Here is a 25,012-nt window from a genome sequence, read left to right as displayed (position 1 = left end):
TGAGCTTGGTTGGTATGGTAATATGCATTGGTATGCCTTAACAACTGGTTTACCGACAGTTAACATATCAAAACAATCACCAACCATGTTTCTAAAGCCTACTGTGTCAACTGTGTTTTGTTTATGCAATAAACAAAAGTAGATATAATTACAATATGATGTGACAAAATAATTCAAGTGCTAACCCTGTAGTGTCCTTATTGGAACAAAAGAAACAACAAAAAATAAGGAAGAAAAACAAAAGGTAGATAGGTACACATATGCCTGTGCACCTGGACACATACGTACACGTGTTCACCTACACCCGTATGTTCAAATATTCATAAACATATCTATATAAATATAATTGCACATATACACATGCGCACAATCATAGGAACAAACATGAGAGAACCATGGGGTTGCGAGTGGGTCGTCACTGATATCATGGTATACTGTATATACAGTTATATGGTCATTGTTTTTCTTGGCCAAAATATGTAATGCATTAAAGCAGGTTATCACCTCTTCTTGTGATGTAGATGTACCATTTTTCCCAGAGGGCATCACCTTTGTCCCTTTGTAGTCTGAGACTAAAGCCAGTAGTTCCATGGTTTGGATGTCTTTAGTTATGGCTTCCCACTGACTAACCGTGGGAGGTGTTGAGCCATCTTCTTGTTATGGCTTTTTTGCTCGCTGCCATGAAGATTTTTAGGAGGTATCTGTCTTTCTTTGGTAGCTCTATGTCTATATTACCCAGGTAGAATGATAAACAGGTAAAATGAAAATTATACTGCAAGACTTCTCTGATAGTACGTTGAACTCCTTCCCAGAAGGGTTTAAGAATGGGACAGCTCCAGAATATGTGTGTATGATCTGCCATACTGTGTCCACATCCTCTCCAGCATGTAGATTGTAGTCCTGTCTTTTTAGACTTTTGCTTTGGTGTTATAAAAAATCTGATACAATTTTTCCAGAAGAAATCTCTCCACAGTTGTGAGGCCGTAGTGGTGATTTGTGTGTCAATTATATTTGTCCAGTCTTCAGAAGTAATTACAGTTCCCAATTAATTTTCCCATTTTGCTTTAATATAGTTTGTAGAGTGACCTCTTAATTCGCCAATGATCTTTCTGGACAGTATTGGACTATAGGCTGTGATAAACATTTTGGTAATACTTGATATATCTTCCTGTATAAGTCCTTTAATGTTCTAATCAAAGTAGTGCCGGATTTGGAGGTATCTATAGAAATCGTGCCGAGCAAGGCCGTACCTATCTGATAAGGTTTTGAAGTCTGTGAAGCCCTGGTTTTCGACTAGTAGACATAATGTGGAAAGTCCCTTTCTCGCCCATTGAGTGAAGCCTCCATCATTTATACTTGGTTTAAAGTCTGGGTCATGGGTTGGCCACATTAAAATTAAAATTTCTTTATTTTGAGTTGTTTCACCAGGCCAAACCAGGTTTCTAAAGAGAATCTAACCCAGGTTGCAATGTGTGGTGGCCCCCTGCAGGGTTGGCAACTTTTGGTTTTTGGCCGGAGTGAGACTCTGTAGAATCTTATAATGCTTACATTATATCCAGGGGTGCACATAACCTTTTAATTGAGTTACTCATTTGAGTACCAGGAGATGGTGTTCGGTACACACTCCACACGTAGTGTCGTTTTGATAATGATAAAGGCGACTCCACCATGGGTGGAGTTGTTGACGGGGGGGGGGGTCCAGTCCATCACTGCCACGGAGCGATAGGATGTCTCACAGTAACGGACGTTGCGATCAGCTGATTTTGCGCAGTTCTCCAGTGTGCGCGCGGTACACAGCGCTCCGGCTCCATTTGCCTTTTTTTGCGCAGGTGGGGAAACGCAGAAGTAGTACAAGATACACGTGTAGTTTTGTTTGGGGGGGGATTGCGGGCGGACGGGATTGTTGATGGGGGGGGGGGGGGGGGGGGTGACAGCCGCAGCAATTTAGCGCTCGTCCGAAGCAACGAGAGATCTAACGGGTATTTTTCTTTTTTTGGCGTGACATTTGTTGCGTGTGCGTGAGAGCGTGAGATATTTATACTTCAAAATCGCATTCAAATAAAAATACATTTAAAAAGCGGAATCAATTTGTGGCACTCGTTGTTGAATCTGTGGTGCTGCGCCACACATTGGTCTATGTATGGGAAACACTGGTCCTCCTTATTTAGTCCTGAGTTTGTCTACATTTATTAAACCCAGTTTGATCTTCGTCGATCAGAAAAGGCATTACTTCCTCCATTCTTTTCGTTAAAATTGCTGCATATAATTTATAATCTTGATTTTAAACACTGATAGGTCTATAAGATCTGCATTCCTTCGGGTCCTTGCCCTCTTTTGGGATCACTGAGATAGTAGCCTCCCTCCAAGAAGGGGGGGGACTCCCTCCCTTAGGGTGTAATTGAAGCTTTTATGTAGTATTGGTTTTAATTGCTCCCTCAGTGCTTTATACCATTCTTCAAGGAGGAGATCGCCTTATCAATTTCTTCAGCTGATATTTCTTTTAGTAATTTTTCATAGGGATGCACCGATTTATCAGACGAACATCGGTAGCGGCCGATATTCGCGTTGTTGACTGCCATCGGCCTATCGGGAAATAAGATGACATTCACAGATGGCAGTGGCCGATGTTTATCTGTTGTGTCATATCAATTTTGCGCTGGCTAAATGTTGTGTTGGTTATTTGCAGTCTGACTTGCAGTTTCGGAGAAGATGCAACAGGTGGTAGGCTACTAATAATACCACCCGTAACAGCCGCTGGCTGGACACGCCTCTGGCGTGATGACGTAAGCGGGCGGGTGCCGCGCGCACGTGTGGTTTGTTTACAAATAAAAGTGAAAGAAAATGTCGGTCGTGTGGGAGTATTTCACTGTCTCGGAGAAAGATCAGCGATATATGTTTGTAAGACATGTTCCAGTGACATTTCACTCGAAACCTTTTCGCTTCGAAACCCCACATCCCCCACAGTGGAGAAAGATTGGTCATCTAATGCGATGAACTCCATCACCTTGTTAGTGATCCCTTTAGCTTTGGCGCTGTCCGTGGGGAATTTTTTCCCTTTCTCAAATGCTGTGGTTATCGACTGAGTCTTGCTGGTGGTGGTTTGTGCTTTCTTGGTGTCCCGTTAATTTCTCCATTTTTTATCGGCTTTCAGGTAATCGTTGTACACTTCTCCATGTCTGCTTTTCAAATGGCTGAGATTTGATCAGTGTTTGTAATAACGCTGTTATTTTTTCAGTAACGGGTAATCTAATTACTGTTTCCGTTGTTACAACGCCGTTACCGTTACTGACCGTTAAATGCGGTGCTTTACTATGAATTGATTGAATAAACTGCGTAATCCGAATGCACCCCTGGCTCCACACACAAACTGCTAGTGAGGAGACCGGCTGGTTTAACAAAGAGATAAGCGATTATGATTGGCTAAGGCAGAGTCATGTTTCATGGTAGCCAATCGGAGCCAGTGTTTTTACACACAAGCCAGGATACACGTGCCACACGCACACACAAACACCAAACAGATTCGATGAAGCAGTAGAAATGGTGAGTCGGCTATCGGCCAAATTGTTATTTTAAACATTGGCATCGGTATCGGCCCAGAATTTCACAATTGGTGCATCCCTTTTTCATTCTGAATTTTCCCCAAGGAGGGCAGGTCCAATTGGATCAGGAACTCTTCTACTTCTGTGGGTTCAAACATTGTGGGCTGGGTATACAGGGTCTGGTAAAATTTCTCAAATGCTTTTTGTATTCCCTCTAATTTATATGTAACTTTTTTAGTGGTAGGGTCTAATCTAATCTTGTAGACTATGCTTTCTGATTGCTGTTTTCGCAGCCTCCAGGCTAGTAGCTTGGATGCTTTGGAGCCTGCCTCATAGTAGGATAACACGGATAACACGTGTTTGCAACCATGATGGACAAGAGATATTGATAGCCTGATTTTGATTTGTGGAGAGGGCCTACACAGTCAGCATTGAGTCTCTCAAAAGGCTCCCCTATAACCGGAATAGGCTGAAGGGGTGCCGGGGGAACCACCTGGTTTGGTTTGCCTGCTAACTGACATACATGACGTTTGACAATACTCTATACAAAAGAAGTGTCTAAATATCAGATTGTAAGTCTTTGTAATTCCCAATTGACCAAGTAATAGCATTATCATGGGCTAACTTCAGTATCTGCTCACGATAGAAGGGACAACTTGGAAGGTGGCACTCCAGTCAGAGCCATCATTAACAGCAGTCCACTTACTTAAGTACTTCACCTGCAATATAAAACCCTACATGGACAACAAATCCTCCTTTGGCTTAACAGCTTCCAAACACTTCAGCTCTCTGTGATGTCACTAGCTGGGGTCTACCCAGCTGTAGTGGACCCGAGAAGGAGAACACCAGGATTGCACAACCTAAACTCAACAACTTTAGGAGCAGTAGTCAAGTTATCCTTGCTGCTATCCCTGTCAGACTCAGCAGCAGAACTAGCAACTAGGTCCTGTTTAGCTGTATCGACAGAATCAAACAAACGTGTCAGCAAGATTAACAGCATCAGTGTTACGAGACTGGTCACAACAGGTCACAACACAAGCAGGATAGACAGAGGTCTCTGGTTTTGACTCGCTGTGGGTAGATTGTTCAGTTATCACTGGGCTGTCTCTCACAACTGGTACAGGAAACACCTTTTGGCCAGCAAAGTCATTGCCTAAAATGAGACTGACACCATCAACTGGAATTTAGGGACGCAAGCCTACTTGAACAAGCCCTGTAACTAACCCACATTTTAAATACACCATGTGGAGAAGGCCTCAGAGACAGTACATCTCACACGCTGCTGATGAGCAGAGCAGCTGACGCAGATTCAATCAGGGCCGCTGGGGCCATTAGAGCTGCGTTTCAGAGCACCGGGCTCCTTATAGACACGCAGCACATGTCGATAAGGGACCTAGTTCTGAACTAGGGCTGCGCGATATGGGCAAATTTATTATCACGATAATTAGGTGGAATTTTACACAATATAGTTTAATATCATCGGTAGGCTTACGGATACCAAACCTCAAATTTGGCATGGCAGCAACTGGATCAGAAGGCACAAGACTGGAGACGATGTAGGGAATTCATAATATCCATCCTCATGCTCCTTAGGGTTTTAAATTGTGGGTCGGGACCCATAAGTAGGTCACTGCAGGGGACCAAGTGGGTCACGACATGGCTGGATGCATGCTTTTCATTTGAGCGTTGATATGTTTAATAGAGAAATGGTACTTATCTCACGCTTTGACATGGTAATGATAATGTTCTGCTTATTTTACTGCACAATATATAGTGTTTAGGGAGCGTTTAGGGGAGCTCACAGACGACCTCACTAAAACTGACTAGTATTGGTGGTGTCTTGTCCCGTCCAGGCATGCCGGGCACCTCACTGCGATCTACCGGTCCCGCCATGAGCTTCCCGCTGTTTGGGGGACGCGGTGTGGCGATTGCCGACATGAAGTACGACTAGCTGACCCTGCCTTCAATTTGCTCCCTGCCGCTCTGCGCCAGTACGTCAACAGCACAGCATGAAAAACGGCCAATCACGTTGCAGGAAGTGAAGACTGTTTGTGATGCCGTTGTTTTGTTTACCAGGGTTTTATTGTTCTACATGTTTTTTTTTGCTTCCTGCTTGTGATTTTATGAGTTATAAAACTTGATGTCTTATATATGCACGTTGTCTCCGACAACGTACATATTTAGTCGTGCTATTTTCTGTGATTGGCTTATTTGGTTGTAGTTTGTTTTCAATGTGTTACTGTTAACTTATGTTCATGTTGGTTTCGGTCATGTAGTTAAATGTTGACATTTAACGTGAAGAACAAGGGTATAATGACAAATGTGAATGTAATTAAGAGAATAAACCTTATTTCATCAATTATTCAAAATAAAGAACCTTTTTTTCGTAATAAATGAATTATTCTCAAAGTTGTGGGGTCTTGAGAAATTATGGCCATATTTTTATATTGATGAAACTAACAATCATTTTGTAACCAGAAGTAAATCATGGTAACAAATCAATAAAATCCAGTATTTGTGCCGGACATAATGTAGGTGCCTATCTCTTTATCTACATATAATGTATATTGATCATCTGCAATTTGATTTGTGATGGTGAAAATGAGGGTCAACTCCCATATGAACCAGAAGTTATAAAAAAACCTTCTGTGGGTTTCTGTGACAGCTCTTCCCAAGACTTCCGTTAGCTTCAATGCAGAGGTCCGTTTACATTGAATGTGATTGATGGCAATGACATTTTTCCAAGTGAAACGACAACAAAAATTCACTCCAAGGTCTATTTATTTATATTGATTTATTTACAGCTCTAGCCAGCAAGGTAATCAGTTTAAATCTCAGATCTTTGTCATAGTCACCATGGACACATGTACATGTTGAAGGACATGGCGGAGGTGACAGCCTGTGTGTTTCTCAACGCAGTCCTCGCCCAATTGTATCGAGCTTGGTTGCAGTTCCATTAGAATTCCACTGGGGGTGATCGCCTGAGTGCAGATTGAATGGGGGTCTATGGGGCTAGACGACTAATTGGATCTCTTTCACCTGCTTGTCGTTGAAATATCGCAGATTGTATTGTAGATTCCACAAGTTCAATATAGATTATAGTTTAAAAGTCGAATGAATGAGTACTTTTGTCCTTTCGATTTCTTACAGTTTAGGCCGTTGTTGGGCGTACACGCATTAGCATTCTGCTAATGAATTCTGATTGGTCAGGGACGGACTTGCAACTGATTACGACCAGAGACTGCTTGATGGCATCTGAAGCTGAAGCACAATCAGAAAAATTATTATAAGGAGTAAAATTTAAGTAAATTGTTACATATTATATGTATATATATAATATATATATATAGTATATTATATATATTATATGTATTTAGGGCTGGGCAAGTTAACGTGTCAATTACGCATTAACGCAATCTCATTTTAATGCAATTAATACAAAGTCATGCATTAACGCACGCAGGTTTTGTGATGGCCAGTGAGCAGTGCCCCACATGGCCACATGTTGGCCACAAAGGCAAAGGCAGCCAAGGGGTGTGGTGTTGGATGGGAGGTACTACCCTCAAAGCTGTGTCATAGAGACCCCGCCCCCCACCCGCCCCAGGTGTCTCAGTTTACCACTCGCAGGTGTGCTGAGTCAGCCCTGCAGTCAGGAGGCCTTTTAAATCACCAGTCTGAAGGGGACTGGCTGGAGGAGCGTGTGGAGACCAGACACACGGTAGGCCAGTCTGGTGGTAAGAGGCCCGTGGCCAACCCTCTTAACCCAACCCTTATAGTGGGATTACGTCCAAGTGGACTGAGTTGTTTTTGTTGACATGTGTGAATTGTGTCATGCTGAAACAAGAGAGAAGGCCTGCATCTGAAGAGGAACCCCAAAGACTCCAAGAGGAAACCAAAGCCGAGCTAGGGCGAAGAGGTCAGTGGCAGGGATCACAGAACCCACGAAGCTTGGTCTCTCTCTCTCTCTCTCTCTCGCTCTGTGTCTGTCTCTCTCTCTCTCTCTCTCTCAGATTTGAGTTGCCTTTTGCCCCCCTCCTTTTTTCGCCGCACCTTTTTTATGAATAAATGTCATAAGTTGATTTCACCGCAAACTCTGTTTCTGCCTGTTTCTGTTCCAATTGGTTGCCCCACTTTTGTACATCACAGACCAGGCGCCCACAGTTTTACCAACACTGTCAACATTCATATCAGAATCATTTTTGTTTTTAGTTCCACTTAACAAACTTGCAGGAATTGACTGCCTGATTACAATTGCCGTAAGTGACAGCCTGTTTACAATTCCCCAATCGGTGGTGTTCTGTAATTTTCATTTTCAAGCCACACTGAGTCAAAATTCCATCAAGATCACTTGGTCTAGCTTTTGCTTATGAATGATAATGTGTCATTCCATTTGATCTCATTTAAGTTAAATTGGACTGGATTTATAATACAATTTTAAGTGATTAATCGTGCGTTAACCCACCAATACTATGAGATTAAAACTTTTAATCGTTGCCCATCCCTATATATCTTGCGGTATTGGCTCAGAACTCGCCGTAAAGCAGGACCTCTGGCAGTATGCCGTCATCATCTTTTTCAACAGATTTTTAGAACAGATAAGTGAACTTAAAAAATGCAATATTCAGCTGAGTGTATTATCTTAGCCCCCCCTTTTGAATGCAACTTTCAAATTACTTGACAAATGACACCCTGAGAGAAGTGGTGAAAGGGTGAAACCCCGTCAACTCCCATTCATTCTGCACTCGCCTGCGAGCACCCTCGCATGGACAGATGTGTTACCGCAACCAGTACAGAAACAAAGTTACCGGAGAGTGCCAGTTCTCTTATTAGATATTGCTGCTACTACACCCAAACGATAAACGTTGAACGTGAAACGGAATGCAAATATTATTCTAGAGAGTTCTAAACACATTCTAAAGTAAAATCATCATTAGCATGTAATTAACACTGATTCTTTCATGCTTTTTTCAAAATGAGAGATTAATATATTAAATAAAAAATAAAAACAGGCAGTGTTAGATTTCATCTTATTTCTAAACTGTTCGTAAAGTCTCTGCATTGTGTATTTTCCCAATTGTAGTAGTAATTCTTGAAGTGTAATTCAAGGAAGCTTGAAAGGTTGGATCAGAGGGACGAATGGATGGTTTATTCCAGGATGTAATCTCCTGTCTCCTGACGTGCTCCTTGGCTGTCGATCCCTCTTCTCGCCGGACTGAAGGTTTGGGGCGAGTATTATAATAAGAAAATGTAAATAATAAAAGAACAGAAGCAGTCTCTCCCTTGATAAGGTATATGGCCCTGGCTATGCCCCAGACGACCAGGGCCCCGTTTCCTGATGACGATGGATCCATGCTCCATCGTACGATGGATCTCACGATGCATCGTTAATTTTAGGGGAGCGTTTCCCGAAACTCATCTTAACATGAACGCGCGTGCTCTGCTCTTACGACGTCGTAGGATTGTAGCTGTCTACTGACACGGTGTTGAAATGGGCTCCGTATGAGAGGGAGACGCAGGAATGTTGTTGGATTAGACTATATTTTGTGGCAGCAAAAAAAAAAATCTCCCCATCAAGGCCAACAGCAGAGTAGCCTACGAAAAGAATAGACTAATATGAATGCTACAAATATTAAAACACAATTGATTAGGTCTAGGCCGACATATGCTATCAGTCCTAATCCCGAACGCACCGTGCGTACATTGTTTCACGGCATTTTCTCCCCTGAAATAATTCCATATTACAAAAATAAAAAATAGCATGTGTCTGTGTGACAACTATAGCATTTATTAAAATGTGCTGATTTCTGAAACATGCTTTGCGCCGCAAAGAGGGCAGACTTTCTCTGATTCTGCAGAAGGTTTCATTCATTCATTCAGTGATTGGCGCGCCGCGCACTCTCTAGAAACTTTGGTGTCAACGTTAAAAATGCGACGTTCCATTCATTCATTATCATTCAAACGCAGAGGCATTGACACGGCTATTGCTGTTGCTGGTCTAGATCGATTCCTGCCTATATTGTTGGGCAGGGGTATGATGGTGCAGGCAATGTAAGTGGGAAAGGCACGCATCGCAGCACAGTTTCCCGCAGCAGTCTACGTTCACTGCAGAAACCACGCTCTCAACTTGGCGATTGTGCACTCCACTAAGGTCAGGGATGTTCGTAACTGTCTAGACACGGCTCAACAAATAGTGAACTTCATCACAGCCTCACCGACGCGCCTACAGTGCTTTATGGCAAACAATCGCAACAAAAAACGCCTGCAGAAATTATCTGACACCCGCTGGTCTCAGCATGACTCATGTAGCCTACAGTATGTCTTCTGTCATTGATCAATATGAGGACATTTTAACCACGATGGTTGAATTAAAATCAGAGGGAGACAGCAAGTGCCGCTCGCAAGCGACCTCCCACATGAGCAACGGAATCATTTGATTTTATTATATGCCTTGTGATAGGGTTGCCTTGTGACGTGGCGTTTCATCGGTAGGCCTACATTTCTTTTTGGAATTTTAAATTGCTGCAATAAGTTATATTTTTGTTGACTTCTAACATGTCTTTGCTGTTTAAATCTAACAGTAGTCTACGAGTAATATATATGCGGGAACCACTGTTTTTGGGGTATTGCGAAATTGCGCCAGCTGGACATTCAGTGGTATTGGATGACGTGTTTTAATAAAACACATCCAATACACGGAATGTCCAGCTGGTGACTCCACTGAGGCTATAGTAACGATGCATCCTAGTGCTTAACGAGTACCCCTGTAGCCGTCGTTAGCTACGAGGGTTTTAATGACGTCGTTACGTAACGATGCTTTCGGGAAACGGTCCGAAAATTCTGCGATGATCGTACGACGGTTTTGACGACGTCGTTAGGCTAACGATGCTTTCGGGAAACAGGGCCCAGGTTGGTTCCTCCTCGTTGGGACATAACAAATGGAGGAATGTTGGAAATAACACCTGGGCCCCGTTTCCCGAAAGCATCGTTAGCCTAACGACGTCGTCAAAACCGGCGCAAAGCATGTTTCAGAAATCAGCACATTTAAATAAATGCTATAGGCCTAGTTGTCACACAGACACATGCTATTTTTTATTTTTGTAATATGGAATTATTTCAGGGGAGAAAATGCTGTGAAACAATGTACGCACGGTGCGTTCGGGATTAGGACTGATAGCATATGTCGGCCTAGACCTAATCAATTGTGTTTTAATATTTGTAGCATTCATATTAGTCTATTCTTTTCATAGGCTACTCTGCTGTTGGCCTTGATGGGGAGATATTTTTTTGCTACCACAAAATATAGTCTAATCCAACAACATTCCTGCGTCTCCCCCTCCTACCGAGCCCATTTCAGCACCGTGTCAGTAGACAGCTACAATCCTACGACGTCGTAAGAGCAGAGCACGCGCGTTCATGTTAAGATGAGTTTCTGGAAATCGTACGAGCATGGATCCATCATTATCGGGAAACGGGGCCCTGGAATCAGTAGGAGAGGCACTGGCCTGTTCATAGACTTAAGAAATGTGAAGAAAGAGAGACACTAAAATACACCAATATTCTACAATAGCCACCAGACAGTGATTAAAAAATAAAAAAGTCACGTTGATTACAAAAGTAACATTAAGTAAGACTTAACAAGTCTTAACTGTGGAAAATAGAAAGATAGAAAGTCGATGGCAACCACCATAGCAACCATGACAGTCACATGACATGGATGCAGGCCTAGAAAAGTATAGGCCAAAAATGTAGGTGTGTCACATATTTAGAGCCGTTATTGTAATGCGATTTCCGCTGTGGACCAACGTAGTTATACTACATTCTGGTGTGAGACTGGGTGAAAGCTCAGACGCGCTGATTTGGGATCTGGCCGCATATGTCGTCATATGGGGCCATGTTACCTCCCCTTTCTCTGCTTTTCCCGCCCAGAGAATTTCACCCGCCAATGAGACAATGAGCTACGGCCGTGCGAGCGCCACATGTGTGTGTGTGAATACACACACTGTAACGCAGGTGTTGTACACTTCTTTGTTATTTGGATAACCGATCTGCTATTGGTGTTATGGCGGATAACACGCAACACAATCTTGCGTAAAGCTCCCATTTGGTGAAAAGACTAGACTGCGTTGAGTTCTCTGACGTCTCTTGTATTTCCACAATGAGACTCGTAGTGGGGGTTATCTCGGCCATGGTTGAGAAGGAATTGGGAACCGCAACATGGAGGAGAAAGGGATGGTTGCCCGCTGCCCGCTGCCCACTGCCGAGGCACCACCGCTGTGGGGCTCCGGCAGGAGACAATCGCGGGCAACAATCCCTTTCTCCTCCATTTCACGGTTTAGTCTGTACTTAAGATTGACGTGGAAGTGGAAGAACCAGAGGCGTCTGAGAACCCGACGCAGTCGTTTGAGATTATAATAATATCATCCGGAGGCGCAAACAGCTTTTGACCATGATAATATATATTATATTATATAGATACCTCTATATAATGTGATATTATTTAGATATAGAGCTCCAGGACTCCCGCCGGAGCACCCGGAGTGTTCAGTGTTCCACTGTAAACACTAGCGCATGGTACCATGGCCGCAAGCTGCTCAGGGCCACACCCCCACCCTCCACCTTGACCCGCCTCTAAAAACGGCGCGTTTGTGGAGAGCTCATCGTGGGACTGGCTCGTAGTGGCTGTAACTCTGCACCAAGGCTGAATTTCTTGAACGTCTTCAAGTACTGTATTAGGGGCCCACTAACACCTATATTAAAGCATCCATAAAGTAGCATGCCATGGGATCTTTAAGATCCATTACTGTGATGGAGTGGTGGAGTATACTTTTTTGTAGTGTTAATCAATGACACTTTTTGGAACTATTTAATGTGTCCACTCCCACAGATTCCCGTTAACTCATTGCATGGCTTAAGGTACGTGGTTTTAAAGAGTTGTACAGTTGGTAGACACATTCAAGAGACTGAAAAGACCGAAAAGGTGTGCGTTATCGAGTGTGGTGGGCCGGTCTGGTCCAAAATGCCAGGGCCGATTTCTTGTCCCCCTCCGCCCCTGGCTCTATGTAGTTATACTAATTCTCAGTTGAGTGCTGTGTAGGGATGCTTATTCTCTGTTATGCACTAAGCAGTAATGCTATACCTTTCTGTACAATGCTGTGTAGTGATGATAAATGAGTAGAGCTTACTTTTTGCAGTGCTGTGTGTGGTGATGCTAGCTTTCTGTACAGTGCTGTGTATTGATGCTAACTCTCTGTAGTGCACTGTGTAGCCCTGCTAAGTGGTGCTGAGTTATGCAGACAGGATCCCAGCAGCACACCTGATGGATGGATACACTTACAGTCGGCCAGCATCTTCTTCCAGCTATTATCCATCATCTCCCACGCTCTGTTTCCTCGCCTCTCTTTCTTCTAACTCCTCTCCTTCCCTATCCCCACGTCTCTCCTCTCGGTCCTCTCTATCTCCTCTCCTCTCTTTCTTCTATAATTTTATCCTTCCTCTCCTCACTCCTCTCCTCTGTCCCATCTATCTCCACCTCTCCCTCTTCTCACTTCCTCTCTGTTCTCCAGCTCTCCTCCATCGTCCCCTCTACTTGTTTCCTCTATTCTGCTCCGTCCTCTCTCTATCTCCCTCTCTCTCTCTCTCTATCTTTCCTTCTTTCGTCTTCTGTCCACCCCTCTCTATACTCCTTTCCTCGGATTCCCTCTTTCCTATCCTGTCGTCTTCTCTCTGTCCAGCCATCTATCTTGCGACGCCTCTCCTGCCCTTCTCTCCTCCTCTGGAAGGATGCCCAAAACCAACGTTTCACAAGAGATGCGTTTGCCAGTATTTTAAATATTGATTTATTGATATTAAATAGCCAGTGTTTGCCAAGGTATATTATGACCCAAAAATGGAGCATTTTAACATTGAATTCAGATCATTACGGTGGTTGTAATCCGGTGATTTAAAGCATTACGTTAACATTAGCATTTGCAGATGCATTGTTGCATTGTTGGACCGAAGTGTCTGTCCGCCTATATATATGCAGAGAGACACTTCCATTTACTTCTATTAATATATGTATAAATATATATATATTAGTTTCTACACGTATGCTGTAATTTAAAACAATTCATATGATGTATAATAGTAGTACTACTCAGTAGTACAACTCAGGAGTAATGTTCCATAGTACATATGCACCATTAGTATGGTCTTATAGATAATTATGAACATATAACCATTGAACATGTAACCAGTGGTTAGCTGAGGGTTTTTTATATACAATTAAATTGTTGAAGTTGCATATTTGCTAAACATATTTGCTAAACAATAAAGAATTGTTAATAATAGTGGTGACATTCAAAACCATGACAACCAGCCACTGGTTTTGGATGATGTCATAGATGAATAATAGACATGCGTTACTAGACACACGCACACACACACAAAGACACAGAAAAATAGGCACACACAAACACATATACACACAGAGAGGGGACGAGGTTGATGAGGGGGAAGTTTGTTAGAGAAAGCAGTTGGGGATATGGAGAGGGGCTAGAGAGAGTTGGGCAAGGGGGCACAGAGAGAAGAGTGGAGGATATGAAGAGGGGCTAGAGAGAGCTGGGAGGGGTGGCAGAGAGAGGGTGTGAGTTAGAGGGAGGGGTACTGAACACACACACACACACACACACACACACTCAAACACATATACACAGTGACCTTTCTCCAACCCAGGAAGCAACTGGTTGCTATAGCGATATTCCCTGCCCAGCAGACTCCATGCTAACCTGTGTGTGTGTGTGTGTGTGTGTGTGTGTGTGTGTGTGTGTGTGTGTGTGTGTGTGTGTGTGTGTGTGTGTGTGTGTGTGTGTGTGTGAGTATTTGTGTGTGCGTATATGTGAGTGTGTGCATGCTATGCGTGTCCAACATCACTTCTCTATCCAGCCAATCATTATGTTATCCAATGTCTCTATCATCCCTCCCTGATGCAGTCTTCCCTGTATATCTTCTCTATCATCCCTCCATCCTCCGATCTCCTATTGCACAATGCTGATTGGTGGTTGACTATATTTTTTGTTATTTTGGTGAAACACGTGTAAAACCAACAGCATTCATCGTTTGTGTTGTGTATGTTTTCAGTGTTTGAGGTCACTGTGATGTGTTTGAGGTGACGTGGCGTTGTATTATGCTGTGACATTATATATGTTTTATGTTTGGTTGTGTGTGTTCGAGGTGTTACGGCGCTGCGTTTGATGTTATCTGTAAATATATTTTCCACGTTTTATATTTGGGTGTGTGTGTTTGACAACAGGGGACCCAAGGTGACTGTTGTCAAGCCGACTGACCCAGCAGTTTACACTGACTATCTGGTTTCACACCTGCACCTCCCCTCTCAATCGATACACCCCGTCATATCCAACGCCCATCCGACTCGATAGCAGTGACCTCTGCTCCTGTTTCATATCAGCTGATTGTAATTCAAGTTCTTCCACCCATAAGACATAACCTTTTTATGTGAATGAAATACCACTGATATCTGTGTGTTTTTACTGAGCTCGCACAACAACCAGTTGAGTGAGCTCTGTCACTTTGCTGTATCTTTATGGATGGAAAGACAGATATGTATATTGAGGATTGGGAGTTTCTATAACCTGGTGTGACCTTGAGCGTTGTGCAGTTGCAGCAGTTCTTTGCTGAGTCCAGAGCGAACAGTGGAGGGGTTCAGTCCAGTCATCTGGTGTTCTGCCTGCGGGATAAGGAGAGTGGTTCTGGCAGCAGCTTGGCCCTGGACTGTGCCTTGGATTGGTTTGTGACTTGGAAGGAACCAAAAATTGTGTTAAAATTTGTAATTTTCTTTTGTATTGCTGTCGTTAGACCTTGCTCTACTCGAATGGTTTTGGTTTTTATATATCAATATGCTGTTACTGTATACTCTTTCTTGCTCCATGGTGGACTTAAGCCCGGTGGATCATTCCAGCTGTTTGTCGCAGCGAACAGATTCTAAAGTTTCCCTCCCGGCAGCCTGACTTCATTCCTTCTGGCAGACCATCTGCTTGTGATGAATTGAAAGTCCCCACTTCTGGGAGAGAAGTGCGGTTCAAACTTTAGTTTTGGGCTTTAAAACATGTGTGTGTCATGAGTGACAATAATGCTTTTTCTGATGTTTTTTTAAATTAAATTGCAAAGTAGATTTGATTGGAAGACTGCAGTAAGAGGACAATTGTTTGGTTTTTTCAAGGCCTGTTTACCAAATGTCAAAGGTCAAATGTAAATTTCCCTTAACTGATATTCTGGTCATGTTTCTGTCAAACATTGAGCAGTCACTGTTTAGACCGATCAAATAAACAGAGCATATAAACAAAACATCAATAACTGTTGGGCACTGGTGGCAGACATGAAGATCAATATTATCCATAATAGATTGATGAATATATTATATTTTCATTGTGCTAATTGTATCCTAATTTACTGAAGAAGGCTTGTCCATTCAACTCCCTGCCAATTTGGTTCTCGGTCCGACCTCCAATATCCACAGCCTGATGTAGGCATCCTGAAGCAAAATGCCATATGCTGGCTGCCCCTTAATGACATATGTCTGAGTGTCTGAGTTCACTCCAGTCGCCAATTGACAGGAACAATAAATAGTAAAATAGAAGTGTTACCAATTAATGTGTATGTATTATCCAAGTTTAAAGTAGGCCTGTGTATTCTTGGCATGAATTAGCTGCATTACTCAGCAATAGTAAGTCATGGAGAGGAGAGGGCTAGTGAGGAACCGCTTCTGCATGCCAAAACCCTTTCAGCACGACGGACAGCTCCCGTTTCGACTCCATACCCCTCGGCTCTCCATAGAGGGGGAGGTCGGATCGCCTCGTCGATAGTTGCGGTGACTTAATTTGGACTTTAAGTACATTAGGCTTTGACCTCAACGTTTAGGGGTCAAATATATTACAATAAGGAGACTAACATCATGCGCTTTTGTGCTCCGGAAATAACGCTTCATTTAAAACTTTTTTTCTTGTTTCGCCGAATTAATATTGTGCTTGATGTACAAGAATAGGTTTTAATCTCATGTGATAAATTCTCTGTCGTTATTGTCCGGTGCTGCCAGGCTGGGCGGCGTCAGCGTCCGCCTGCGTTTCATTCAGACAGCATCAGCTCCATCCTGGTCCAGACGCTCCACTTGTTGGCGTCGTCACCTCCTTCTCTTCTCTGCTGGCATACCGAACAGCGGACTCGGGTTGCACTGGATACGTTAAAAAAAAACTTGAATTATTGTTAAGTAAGTAGGCTAGACCATGTTTTGCTCACCGCTCGCTTAAACTTGACTTGAGAGAGTAATTCAAATGTTCTCTCCTACTACATGAGGGTGTTTACTCCTATACCAGGACTGCGGAAGTCAATTTACAGCTAAGATGTTCTTGTCGTCGCGGGGGTTTCTCTTCTCAGCTTCTTCTTATTCACCTCTGGGCTGCTGCTCAGCTCCCTGCGGGACACCAGTGGTGGTGGTGGTGGCCAGTTGTTTTTCCGCCCTCTGATACCAGCCCGCCACACATCGCCTTCGGACAGTTTCGCCGCCGCAATCCCATGCAAGCGTCTCTCTCTCTCTCTCTCTCTCTCTCTCTCTCTCTCTCTCTCTCTCTCTCTCTCTCTCTCTCTCTCTCTCTCTCTCTCTCTCTCTCTCTCTCTCTCTCTCTCGCTCTCAGACTCTCTCTCTCTCTCTCTCTTCACCGTGAAGCAAAGAGGATGCTGGCGCCTTTCCCGGCCAAACTCTACAGGATTACCATGAATTCAAGACGCGGGTGTTGGTGATGATGATGTAACCAACAGGTATGTGTTTCGGACATGCAAGGGATGTGGATCTGAGGTAGATTACGTTGGGTTTAGAATCAGGCTATACGTAATCAGGCTGAACTGTCGTTCAGAGACCTTTCTCTTTATTTTGAGTCAGCATTTTGAACCAATGATAACCTCCCTGGGGTTGAATGAATGGGAACATGTATCACAGTGAAGTGGCATCCCATTATGATGATAAATGATGGGCTGGCTGGGTGAGGAGAAGAGGGGGTCGAATAGAAGCGAACGGTCCTGGCTCTGTCTCTCACATAGCAGCTAAAGTGATGTTTAATGTCGTAGATGTTATTATATCTGTTGGTGAGCCAAACAACAATATATAGGCTAATCTTTCCAAGGGAAGGGCAGCGGGGGGGTTCCTGGCTGGGTCATTGGTACCTAAATCAACTGCAATCATAGAGCTATCTGTGTGTGTGTGTGTGTGTGTGTGTGTGTGAGCATGCATTGTTTTGATCCATTCTTGGATGAGGGGTTCAAGAAGTGTTTGTGTGTGTGTTTGTGTGTTTGTGTTGGGAGCTTGACTATAGAGCTGGCTTCTATATGTCTTCCTCCACCAGCTCTCCCTCCCTCCCTCCTCTCCATCCCTTCATCCATTCATCTCTCTCGGCTCCCCTTCCCTATAACTCTCTCTCTCTCTCTCTCTCTCTCTCTCTCTCTCTCTCTCTCTCTCTCTCTCTCTCTGCTCTGGGGGGTGGCTACATAACCACTCCCCCCCTCCTCTGGAGGGAGGCAGCAGGAAATGCTGTGATTTCCCAGGAGAGCGTGGAGTCATGGCTGTCCCCCTAACAGACCACATGCAGCAGGGGAAATGCATTAACACACCGCCAGTTCATCCAGCAGCAGACATCACAGCCCTGACAGTAGACGCTGCCGCTGACTTTTTGAGTTTGAGTTTATCTATTTGCTCTGCCTTCCTTGGTCACTATACCCGTAGTAGAGAGTTTGGAAATGCTGCTGCAAAAAAGTGGGGTTTTATTTTGAATGGAGTCAACACAGGCAGCAGGAAGTGATTTGTGATTGTTGAGTGGTGGAGGAGGCTGCGGCGCCTTCCTGACCCGGACAGCTTGTTCTTGTTCTTCTGAGGTCTTTGAAGGACTTCAATCACAAATGAAAAAAGGGCAATGTAAACAAATAAGTGTATTCAAATTTCATAAGCATACAATCGATTATGCATCAATAATCATGTTTTCATTTATTCAATTTATAAATGAAAATGCAAAACGGCTGGTTTTGCCCTTGGAGAAACAAAGGGCCATATTAAGACATTGGTGATTATAATTTAGTCTTAACTAACAATTCCAATGGTGGCCATTTCTGTGCTGTTGCCATGGTAGCCTATATATGGGTCACTAAATCACAGATGTATAAAAACCTCTTTAGAGGAGGATTCATGAAATATGAGGTTGAATTATTGACAAACTAACAGATTTAATCTCAGCTGCTTCTGTAGATGGAGAATTTCAGTCTCCTGTAGAAGTTCGGCCTGTGATTGTCAGAAACGTGAGGGGGAAATCTAAGCTAGCTGAAGCAGCAAAGCTAATTGAAAAAAGCTAAGCTAACTGGACTGGCTAGGTTAGCTGTAATAGGACAGTCTGCCTCCTTCGGTAGTTCAGTATACACAAAGGCAACTGGGTCAACAGAGACCTCTCCAATCTCTCTATCCGTCTATCAAAGTCTACCATCACTAGCAAAGACAGGCCTACGCTGTTATTTGGAATTTTTTCTGAAGGCCAATCAGACGAGAGAAAACAGAACTATTGATCCACCAATTGAAGCAGACCTCAGGATATTTTGATCTGGTCTGCCATCTGTAGATCCTGGACTCTTGTCAGCTGTGCCTGGATGTAGTAATATCAACATGAAGTCACTCAGTGGAATAGCTGATACTAATCTGTTTGTGTTGTTGAAAGACAGGTGTGTGTGTGTCTCTCTCATACATTCTCTCTCTCTTTCTGTCTTTCTCTCCTTCCCTCTCGGTCACTCTCTCTATCTGTCTCTGTCAGTCCATCTTTCTGTTTCCGTCTCACTGTCTCTCTATATCTATGTCTGTTCTGTTTCTCTGTCTATCTGCTTGTATTTTAGCTCTTCTGTGTGTGTGTGTGTGTGTGTGTGTATGTGTGTGTTTCTTGCCCATTTTGCCAGTCTGAATATTTGTTTGACTGTGTAGCTCTCACCTGTGAATAGTAACTATTGATCTAAAACATGAGTAAAAACAGGGTCAACTTCTGATTAGTTCCCGCGGGCCCTAGATTCATCAGGCTGCATGTCATTTTTCCTGAGATGAGATGTGTGGCATTTCCATCCTAGTTCTAAATGCTTGCTGGGTGGGGGAACTGAATGTTGAATTCCGCATGCACTCACTTTCTGCAGCTTCCCAGTACAACCACAGTCTTCTCCTGTGGAGCCGCCTGTCATAAACATGAATTATGGACTGAAGTTTATGAATGTTTTAGCTAGCCAACCTGAAGACAACAAAGATGAACAAAGATGGGGTTTGCATTGGTTTGTGTGGAGCATTCAGAACTGATATTCTCTCTTGTTGTACTGACTCACTTTTACTCTTTCACACACCCACTCACTCAATTATTCATCCACACAATCTACTTTTTCACAGATTCTGTCATTGATTCATTAATTCACTATTCACACTCACTCACACGACTAACTGATTCACTACTCATCTAATTTACCTACCCACTCACTCAGACTCTACTAATTCAGAAATTCATCCAGTCACTCATTCACTTGCTCACTCACACACTGAACTCCTTCATTCACTCATTCCTTCACTTGTTCACTCACCCAAAGGGTTGCTGGCTCTATCCTTGGCTGTGCCTGGCTAACTGCCCATGATGAGCTGGTTGGCACACACACACGCACACACACACGCACGCACGCACGCACACACACACTTGATCCATAAATGCACGGTAGGGTCTTTGCAGTAGGTATTGATTATGTGATTTAATAGGAGCTGAGGGGCTCATTTCCTGTGATTGGTCCTAACATTTACTGTACGTTCAGCCCATAACGACACCCTGCACATTGATTAACTGTGTTAACCCCTTAACCGTCACGTCAAGCTCACCTGCTGTGAAGTAGGCAGGCATTTGCATACGCACTTGTGATGTCACAAATTGTGCTCCATCATGGAAATAACCATGATGGAGTCACTTTAAATATAGGAGGTAAACAAACAATTTTACTTTTGATACTTGAATACAGTGTATATGAAGTACTTGAGTATAATCTCTGATAGGGACTATAGTAATTAAGATTGACCAAAGTACTATTTTCTGAAGGTACTTGCCCTACTTTTACCGAAATATAGGATATGCATTTTATTTGAGTCCAGGCCTGTTAAAATATAATTAAACTGGATCATAGTAGTCCTACTCGGTCGATCCCAATACACACCTTCGCCCTACCCCTCACTTTTGCACGTTCCCTTACTGCCCCAATGTTTACACTGTCAAATAAGCTTACTGATTATCACACAGTGAGAGTTTATTTAGTATTGAGTATTTAGTAGTGTAGTATCTGATATGTATATATATTTTCAATTGAACTTTTTATATTTTGACTTTATTACTCATTACATTTTTCTACATTTGTCTCTCATGCCAATAAAGCTTTTTTGAATTGAATTGAATTGAATTGACGGAGAGAGAGAGAGAGAGAGAGAGAGAGAGAGAGAGAGAGAGAGAGAGAGAGAGAGATAGGTAAAGAAATACATTGAAAAAGCAATTGAGACCATGCGTACAGTTTTTATGTCAGAGTCAGAGAAAGAGAGAGAGAGGCCATGTAATGTTAGATAACAGAATTAGCCTTATTACATTTCCACTGTGACAATGCTGTCTGTGTTGGTAGCGAGCTGTGCTTTTGGTGCGTTCTCATTCTCTCTCTCTGCAATGAACCAATCAACCAGCAGCCAGCTCTGCTGCTCTCGCAAAAGATACGTCCTCCTGAGACGTGGTGGATTAGAGCGCATGGATTAGATGAGATTACAGCTAGATCCTGCTAGTGGGTTTGAGTCCCCCATCCCGGTGAGACCACATTGAGACTGCCCAAGGGTGACAGTTAAAGTTCGGAATGCCAGCAGGAAAAATGTGGTTGTAGATCAGAGCAAACTGAACAAAATACATATTATGAAATGGTTTGGACGCAGATCTCTCTCCCGGGTATCCAGGTTTCTATTGTTCTAGAAAACCGTGAATAGTTCCTGACCCATATACTATTTAGTAATTTAGCAGATGTTTTAACCAAAGATACTAACTGAATTTCAGATACATATCATTAATAATGGGGTTAGACATCTTGGATCATCAAGTCTACAGTGGAGTCAAACTTTTGTGTGGGACTACTCTGCCTCCCAAGGCAAAAGCACAGAGTACAACATTCTGTTCACTGAATAAATCCACATCATAAATTTAGGCTACAGCCTCTTTTACATTCATTTGTTTATTCAGTTGGTTGAATTTTTTTTTATTACAAATTGTGCAGAGCTCTGTGCTTGTGACGCCTGCAATTCATGGGAGCTGGACCCCAGGCAGTGCCTGTGTGTGTGTGTGTGTGTGTGTGTGTGTGTGTGTGTGTGCGCGTGTGTGCGTGTGTGCGTGTGTGTGTGTGTGTGTCAGGGATCAATCTAACACTCTGTGCCAAGGACTTTCTGCTGTCTTAAAGACTGATGAACAAGAGAGAGAGAGAGAGAGTAAGCCTATGTCAGCAGTATCTGGGAGGATTGTAGTTTTACTACGTTTATTTGCAAATCCATTCTAGTAATCAAAATGCTAAGAACAGAGAAACATAGAGCAAACACTATACTATTTACCACTACACTATGCTACACAATACTATTCACCACTGCATAACACTACACTATACTACACAAAAGAGTTTACCACTACAAAACACTTTACCACAAAATACTACTCCCCACTACACTACACTGTAAATTTGACTATTTGACTATAGTTATCTCGTTCTAACGACTAATTCATTCTCTAAAACCAACGACAGCTATGTTTCTCCTGTAGTTATGGTGATTATCTGAACCAATGAGAGAAGGTTGTTAGCAAAAGCAGAGTAAATCTGGCTGGAAGAGGACTATGAACTATATACCTGTGATGTCATCGTCTTCTTCGTTATCTTCCTTCTTGTGTTTCAGTCACCTGTGGCGGCCATCTATTCTGTCTGAAATCCAATATCAGATGTAATATATTGGCCCCTGCAATCTGGAGAGGGGCAACAGACACACATAAAAGCACAAAGAAACTCAACATAATATTCCAGATAGAAGCTCTTACTGTGAAAGTCCTCTAAGGCACTTCTTGTATCTCTGGCTGGTTCATAACCACGTGCAGAGCTCTGTTGTATACACTGAGGTGAAATGCAACATTGATTAATGCATCTGTGTGCTTCTGTGATACAAGTATTTGTTCATTTGTTTGTGTGTGTGTGTGTGTGTGTGTGTGTGTGTGTGTGTGTGTGTGTGTGTGTGTGTGTGTGTGTGTGTGTGTGTGTGTGTGTGTGTGCGTGCGTGCGTGCGTGCGTGTGTGTGTGTGTGTGAGGTGTGTGTGTGTGTGTGTGTGTGTGGATTGTAGAATTATGATTTTCACATGAATGAAAAACATATTCATTATCTTTCTATTCAGAAATATTGCAGGACTGGGGCAGTACTAGGAAGGTTCCTTATTGAGTGAAATGACCTGGAAGTATCTAGGAGGCACCCATGATAAGAGCTGTTCAAACTCTCTATGCTAACGCGCGCTGCACATGAGAGCGCGCATGAGAGAACACGTGAGCCGCGCATCAGGCAAAATTGCGGTCACGTGACGGTCACGTGCCCCGCGCATGGGCTGTCGCACCGCCCTTTTTAAGGCGCGTCTGATGGCTCGGATCCGCACGATTTTTGTCACTTGGCGTACGAGCGGACAGACGGACCGGAAAAACCACAGAGAGCAAGAATGGATGATTTCGAAGGAAGAGTTGCTGAGCAAGTGCGCCTCTACAGGAGTCTGTATGATACGGATCCGATGATATCAGATCTGATGTGACACTATACATGGACAGTCACATGATTTGCCACGCTGATTTGCAATGTTTACAATGTCCGATTTTTCTCTACTCTACTCTATTTTTTTTAAACGATTACAAAAACGTTGTCTAAGCACAGGTGGTATGTGTCTGGTGATCATACTGGCTATAGGATCTATAACTACTGGCCCATCAACTATTGTAATGTAATGTGGCCTCCGTAATAGCAGATTTAATATTGACTACGCCACTCTCGATTACAAGGGTGAGAGAGTCTGGTGATCATACTGGCTATAGAATCTATAATTACTGGCCCATCAACTATTATTTAAGCACAGGTGAGAATGCTCTGTTCAGGAGAAGACACGTTTAAGCACGTACTGGCGCATCTCAGATCCGCAACTATATATGCTTGCAGCGCGATAGTGGGCGTGAACTCACGTATGGGAAATTGCGTACGGGCGGGCAATACGCAACTGTGCAAAGCGCTTAAGGAAAGGTGCTTCAATGCTTCCTTTCTCTCCTAGCGAAGGGTACACTGGACCATACTTTTCGAAAGGATAGGAGATATGCCGTCCCACAAATCCTTGCAAAAGGAATATTTTTAAAAATGCACCGTTCGATCTTTCACTACGGAGCTCCAGGGACCTGCATTAAAAAAATTTAAAAAACCTCTTTACTGCAGGGTGCAAATTTTTATTTTGCAACATGAGAAAAATAATGCAGGCTAAAAAAAACCTGACCTGTAGCTAACGATTAGCCAGCTGGCTAGGTGAACAGTGTCAGTCCTAGAAAGATGGAGGAAGACCTTTTAAAGTTGTATCTCATTGGAAATTATGCCCCAATCCCCTCACCCCTACCCCTTAACCCTACTCCTCGCAAATTCTTCCCCTACGAAATGGGACAACCCTTCAAGACCCAGTTACGTCATCAGTAGCCGTCAACGGCGTTTACGTAAATAGACACAACAAGTTTGTTGTTGGTTGTTTTGTTTCACAAATTCAGCTGTGGTTATTCTTCTTGAGTGGGTTTTAAACATATTTCTGAGAAATGTGGAAAAAATAATGCCGTATTCGCCGCCTGGGAATGTGGATCCGTTTGAGGTATGTAGAATATACTGCAAAAAGTTTTGTTGTAGTTAACCTAGCTATACAGCATGCTTGTATAACTAACGTTAATGTTGTTGGAGTTTACTTTGAACCGTGTTCAGAAATTCAGATCCAATTGGATAGAATACTCTACACATGCATTGTGTGTAACTAGTTTCAAGTAGTGAAAGTCTTTCCAATTCAGACTAAGGCCCTGTCCCATTTCTCCCCCCTTAAAACTTCCACTTGGTTTGGAGTGCCCTCAACAGTAAATCTTCCACTTCGTTTTAAGCCTGCATCGGACCTCACTACGTTTTGAGGGTTGATTATAAGCAAAAAGGCAAAATAGCACTCCCCCTTGCTCCCTACAGTAATGGGACACGCTACCCCTACACGAGAACAAGCAAAATCTAGGGTTAGGGCAAAAATCTAGGGTTAGGGGAGGTATTGGGACAGGGCCTAAGTGATGTGATTTTATTTCCTTTTCCAGACCAGTTGTCCGTCGTTAAGTTAAAT

General features: G+C 43.1%; 1 protein-coding gene across 1 annotated transcript in view; it reads left to right on the top strand.

Moving 5' to 3' along the window:
- Positions 1–5,490, top strand: part of tdrd5 (tudor domain containing 5) — a gene marked incomplete at both ends in the record, with an annotated part of 40,930 nt that extends 35,440 nt beyond the window's left edge. The window contains one exon of the mRNA XM_084473310.1: positions 5,393–5,490. Within this exon, the coding sequence (XP_084329436.1) occupies positions 5,393–5,490 (98 nt within the window). The remainder of the gene's footprint in view (positions 1–5,392) is intronic.
- Between the last annotated feature and the right edge of the window lie 19,522 nt (positions 5,491–25,012).

Source organism: Micromesistius poutassou (assembly GCF_964030765.1).
Source record: "Micromesistius poutassou genome assembly, chromosome: 9".
Lineage (NCBI taxonomy): Eukaryota > Metazoa > Chordata > Actinopteri > Gadiformes > Gadidae > Micromesistius > Micromesistius poutassou.
Note: the sequence above shows the minus strand (reverse complement) of the source record. Positions and strands in the feature narration are given on the sequence as shown.